Here is a 6,474-nt window from a genome sequence, read left to right as displayed (position 1 = left end):
CACAGGCATACACACAAATTCTACAGTAGACTATAATGGCATTTTAAAAATGCATACACACACTCACACACGCATACACACAGTACACACACACATGCACACATACATGCATACACACATACACACATGCATACACACATACATGCATACACACATACACGCATACACATATACACACACGCACACACACAGGCATACACACAAATTCTACAGTAGACTACATAGTTAGCACTCAGGTTTTCATAAATCTTCCAAAATTCAGAATTGGCTGCCGTTTTTCAAGGGCATGACCCCAGGTCTCTTTATTTTCTTCTCATTCTAACAATGACCAGCTAGAACAGCTGGAGCCGCTCCTTGCAAGCCCACACGGCTCCTCCGAGGGAGGCTGTGTCTGAGCCTCCCGGGGCCTCCCCAGGGTCTGCGGGGCCCCCACCCCACACCCCGCTCCCAGTTAGCCCAGTGTTTATTGTTCATTCAAGTTCAACGTGTAAGTAACCAGGTACCCCTGCTGACAGGTGTGCATTTTTAGAGACCTTTTGTTCACATTCAGTCTCGATAGTCAACTTCTCATGTTCGTGTCTTGCCTGCATGAACTGCACGACTGTGGGGTCCAGGTGACAGGTCTCTCCCACACCCTTTATGCACATCAGAGGAAACCAGAGGGTACTAACAGGAACAGGACACTTGGTCTGTGATGTGAAATCAAGCTTGTCACTAACTAGCTGAGTAACTTTTAGTTACTCCTAAAAGTCATTTCTCTGAGTTTGTTTCCTCATCTGTAAAAGGCAAATAAAAATGAAATCTTCCAAAACTACTGGAAACTCCGTAAGGCAACATATGATAGCCTCAACATAGGATGGCACCATTTGAATAAAAGAAATGATGACCATTTTTAAAAGCACAAGATTCTTTGAGTACTCCTTCCCTAGTTATGCCCTTTATCTTAGCAAACAACTTCATTTCTTCTGAAGCACTTTATTTTTTAAGGCATTCAGATAATTTACAAATTGTTAATGGAGTTTATTATGAGACCCTTACAGAAGCTAAGAAATCCCAGAGCTAGTAATATACGAGAAATGCTCATCAAGACAATGTGCTGGCTGGACGCAGAGGTCCCCACCTGTAACCCCAGCTCTCCAGGAGGCCAAGGCAGGCGATTCACTTGACCCCAGGAGTTCGAGACCAGCCTGGGAAACATGGCGAAACCCCATCTCTACAAAAAATACAAAAATGAGTGGGTATGGTAGTGTGCACCTGTGGCCCCAGCTCAGGAGGCTGAGGCAGGAGGATCAATTGAGCCCAGGAGGCTGAGGCAGCAGTGAGCCCTAATTACAACACTGCATTCCAGCCTGGATGACAGAGCTAGACCCCGTCTCAGAAAAAAAAAAAAAAAAAAAGATTACGTGCTACATGTAATGCTCTTCTTATTTTTCCTTCTGCCTTGAATTCTGCCAGGCCCTGCCAGCAACACTAAATGTACAGTGAGATCTAGGTTCCCCTGTGAGTTCTTGGACAAGACACTTAAACATCTGGAATCAGTTTCCCTGTCTATAAAATCCATAAAATGGGATCCATAATATGTACCCCATCCATTCATTCATTCTTCTGTCACTGCTCCAGGGGCTGGGGAGACAGCAGCCGCACACGGCCTGACAGAATTCTGGCTTCAGGTGATACTGCGGGGCAAAGCGTCAATGGGCCAGTGTGGACCCGAGCTGGAAAAAAGCTGGGAAGAGAATCCCGGGCCAGTGTGGATCTGAGCTGGAGAAAAGCTGGGAAGAGAACCCCAGACAGCGCCACTAGAGACGGCGGGAGGAGTGGCCTGCGAGGCGCTGGGATCAGAAAATGCCCCTCTGAGGGAGGGGGCATGTGAACAGAGACCAAAAGGATGTGACAACAAGAGAGCCAATGACAGAGGGGCAGGGGACGAGTTCCTGGCAGAGAAAAGAGCGAGCCCCAAAGCCCTGAGCCTGGAACAAGCCTGTTTCTTTCCAAGACCCGAAAGGAGTGGCTGTAGCTAAACCAGAGTGATGGTGGCAGGAGGTGGCATGAAAAGCCCAACAGAGAGGGAAGGGTGTGGGCAGGGCGGGGTCAGGGAGCACCTGCAGTCCATAACTCGGGGTGTGGGTGAGCTTGCGAGTGCAAGAGGAAGCCTCTGTCCTGGAAAGAAAAGCATGGTGGAAAAAGGAGTTGGAATGCCTTTTTCCTAAATCGGAGTTAAAGGAATTAAGAGTAGAAATAAAGAAACAGAAGGAGAAGAAAGCACTGGATATCAAACGCAGAGCGCCACGGTCGCGCGGGCCTTCCGCTCATACCCCTCGGAAGCCCCGGCAGTCACCAAGCAGCGGCCAGCCTCTAGGCCCTCAAGGTTCTGTCACAGGACATGTGGGCTCAACCAGCAGTGGTCCCCAGTGACAAGAAATCACAATCTCCTGCAAGAGGCCTCAGGCGTGTCTTTGTGGCAGCAAGGGACAGGGAGCTTGGCGCCACAGCCGGGCTCCGGGAAGGACACCAAGGGACAGGGCCGGTGGTGCATGCTGAGCCCTGGTGCAGGAGGGACGAGAGCTCAGACACAGGAAAGCTCAGGAGAGACTGTCCACTCCCAGTCTCTCCCACAGCACAGCTGCACCCCAGGACTGGCTACCCTGATCACCTGTGTTCACAAAAGAACAGAACACAATGATCTCATCCCCCACTCAATCCTGAACACAACCCAACCCTGAATCTTTCTTTGATGATTCAAAAGTCACTTCAGCCCTTGGAAAATCAGTCTACATCTCCGATTATCACTCTTCTGTAGTTCACATAAGTCTCAGTTAACAAAAGTCTTTCTGGTTTCTAGAACTTTCACAAAATTACCTTATATGAAATACATTTTTAAAAATCAGATCTATGGGCAATTACCTGCCAAAAGCAGCAAATCAAATAAACTTCCATGACAGACTACACACACACACACACACGTGTGCACACATCCACACATGCACACTCACAAATACACATAAACACACATATGCATGCAAGCACACATGCAGGCACACAGGCACACACACACATATGCATGCATGCACACATCCACACATGCACACACCCACACATATGCATGCATGCACATATCCACACACACGCATGCATGCACACATGCACACACATGTATGCGTGCACACATCCACACATACACACACACACACACACACATGCACATGCATGAACTGGCCCAAAATTCTGTTCTAAAAATCTGGAAAAGCCATTGGAAATCAGGTGGCATAGCATGGTGGGGAAGCCAGGATCAACGTCCTACCTATTTTCTTGTTCCGCTCTTCTCCACGGTTGTGTGCGATAATTGGTGAATAGATGAAGGGACTTTTGGTCGATACGTTCTGGCCCAGCAAGCTCTTCATTTTGTGTGGCCGGAGGCTGGCAGGGAGATTCAACAGTTTCACATGCCTGTTGTTTCAAACAGAACACAAATACTTCAACTGTCTTGTTAGCTTGGTTTCAGAATAAACACAACCAAACATGATGTGTCAGAAAAACAGTAAATCGGTCAGAAAGAAGATAAATGGAGGGAGGAAAAGCACTCCGAGGCAGCAGGACAGAGCAGGAAAGCGTTGCAACAGTAACTCAACACTCTCCCAGAGAGGGGAAATCACTCCCTGGAGCTCGGGGAGCAGCCACTTCCCTCTAGGGGCTCCTGAACTGGGCCCGAGGGTGGTCTGGAGTCAGAAAGGCCAGCTTGCAATCTCGCTGCACACTTACCAGCTGTGTGCCTCTGGGCACGTGCCTTGACGTCTCTAAGATGTAGGTTCCTTGTGTATAAAGTGCAGGTGGGGCCACCACCTTCCACGTGGACCCGTGGGGAGGATCCAGCTAAAGACTCCTAGCACGGGGCCCACTGCTCGGCCCAGAATGGCTCTTCTTTCTTTGCCTCTCCCTTTCCCGAGGGACCTGCCCGCAGCCAAGTGGCAGCCAGACCCTGACCCATGGGAAGAGATGGCACCCATGAGAAGGTCAACAGCACCCTCTGCTCTACTCGCATGCATGACTGCCTCTCCAGCAGCAGCATCTGCATCTGACACTGCTTCCCACAGCATCCCAGCCGTGGATGGCTGCCAATCTATACTCATGCTCGAATTCATCCAGCTAGCATTAAGGTAAATGTACCAATCCATGGAGCCTGAGCGTGATCAGGCACTGTGCTAACCACTGCATATGTATTATCTCACTGAAACATCACAACCACCGTCTTAGCTTGGGTACTACTACTATTGTGTCCATGTCATCAATAAGGAAATTCACACAGGAGGGACTAAGTATATTGCCCCAAATCCCCCAACTCCCCCATGGCTGAAAGCAGTAACAATAGGTGACACTACGCTCCTAAACCACAGCACTAGAAGGTGCTGTTGCCCTTGTGACCAGTTTGGGAAGACGGTGGTTAAGATCTAGAACACTCCTGGACATCAGACAGAAAGGACGAGGGGTAGAGGTGGGAAAACAGGAAGACGGAGAATGACACTGATTGTGATGAATCTGTGGGCTCCCCACCCCCGCCTCCTGGCCTCCGCAGGAAGGTGAGGCCACCTGAGGAGCTCTGGCCAGTAGGCTGTGAGTGGGAGCCACCGAGGCCTCTGTGAGACACACCCTCTAGAGCGATGGGCCAGCCCCCAGCTCTCTCCTTCAGCCACACGGCCATGGCGATCCTGGAGGCTGGACATTGAGAAGGTGGAGCACCAGACAGATGCAGCCTGGAGCACACAGCAACCTCCCAGAGCTCAGCTGCCCTGGAGAGCCGCCCAACCCGCATCAAACTTGTGTGAGTGAGGCAGAAACTGTTGTTACAGTAAATCATGAAGACTTCAGGGTTGATTTTTCTGCCACAGTGCACCCTAACCTATACTGCGTAATAACGACTGCCTTACCGAATCCACAAAATCACCACCTCTCTCAGTGAGGAGGGACCTCAGGTGCCTTGTTCCATCCTGCCCTGTGCAAAGCACGCCTACAGCACTCAGCAGACAATCCCCGCCAGAGACCACATCCCAGCCCTGGGGAGCCTGCCATGTGCGTGGTTCTCTCCCACCACCCTCACTGACTCACGGCAGGAGAAGCTGCTAACCCCGTGCCCTCCAGACCAAGGGCACACCCAGCACATGCTCCCCAGCTCCCTTCACTTTGTGTGTGCCCTTCATTATGCCTTTATCATAGAGGATCAGAGCCATTTCATTCTGTATCCGTTTCCACTCAGCTGTGAGCCTGCCGAGGACAGGGGCTCCAGGGCCTTATCTGTCTCTAGCTGCAGAACTAATAAAATTGTGCTTGGCCTGTGAAGCTGCCAACAGTAAAGCAGAAGTCCAGGGATAAAGTGTCCAAGACAAGGATGATTTTGACAGAGTCCATTTGGAAACTGCTGACACCATAAAAACCTGACTCCCCTCAGGAGCAGCAGCCATCGGGCCGTGCAAAGCATCGCAGTGTGCTGATCAGGAAAGTGACGCCAGACAAACTGGTCAAGAGGAATGACAGCCAAAAACCACTCACCTTTTGTTTCCTGGTTTTTAATTCATCAATCTTATTCACAGGGAAACGCATCTAAGAAGAGACGGGTGGGGACTACAGCTGGCCTCTAGTGCCTCGTGTGTGTGACAGCGTGGAGGCCGCTTGCTCCGAGTCCGGAGTAACTGAGCGAGCTGGAAGGGGCGACCGCGCCAGCTGTAGCAGCAAGCTGGGGCCAGCCGCTCCCCTCCTGAAGGCCGCTATACATGTCTTATCAGCTCCAAACAGCTCTGGTTTAAGAAATTCTTAAGGGAGGTTATGGCTTGGCCGCCAGACCATGTATGGGAGCTCAACATTAGCTCTCAAAAAAGAAAATATTCAATGAATCCCACTCGCCTATCACTGCCCCCAAATTAAAGACTCACTGGTTAACTGGAAATGGCACTGAAACTCTATTCCACTTCCTTAATAATAATCCAGGACTTACAGTGTGTTCATCATCTACATGCTTACTAGGGGCCTGATAGTCTACTGTTGGCTACTGTGTACACACTTTATCATGTTTGCAGAGAATTCCATAAGTAAGGAAAAAAGATCGCATATAGTTCTATCAGAACCATCCTCTGCTTTAACTCTGGGCAACAGTAACAGGGTGTGGGCCCGGCCGCCTCCTGGCAGATGAGATCACGCTTGGCCACTACCGTCTCCTCGCAATTAGCCTTGGGCCAAAAGTGCATCTTAGACACTCAATAAATATTTGATCAATTGAATTTTGGAATAGAATTAAAATAGGGATGTATTTTGGCTCCTTTTTCATTACCTGCATCATAATTACTTGAAACCATCTTTGGGTGAGCCTAGTTCATGCTCCCATGCTACAGAGAACAAGTAAGTATTTTCCTGTAAATTGCTAAAATAGTTTTATTGTCAAATACTAAGAAAGGCCTCGAGGGAAAAGAAAATGGCTCTGATCATCTA

General features: G+C 49.5%; 1 protein-coding gene across 1 annotated transcript in view; it reads right to left on the bottom strand.

Annotated features, from left to right (window-relative positions):
• The window catches only part of TRAPPC9 (trafficking protein particle complex 9), a 727,471-nt gene that overhangs the window by 565,871 nt on the left and 155,126 nt on the right, over positions 1-6,474 (bottom strand). Inside the window, 1 exon segment of the mRNA XM_011938129.1 lies at positions 3,302-3,447. Coding sequence (XP_011793519.1) covers positions 3,302-3,447 — 146 coding nt within the window.

Source organism: Colobus angolensis, unplaced genomic scaffold (genome assembly GCF_000951035.1).
Source record: "Colobus angolensis palliatus isolate OR3802 unplaced genomic scaffold, Cang.pa_1.0 Scaffold17, whole genome shotgun sequence".
Lineage (NCBI taxonomy): Eukaryota > Metazoa > Chordata > Mammalia > Primates > Cercopithecidae > Colobus > Colobus angolensis.
The sequence above is the reverse complement of the archived record's forward strand: the minus strand, read 5'-3'. Positions and strand labels throughout refer to the sequence as shown.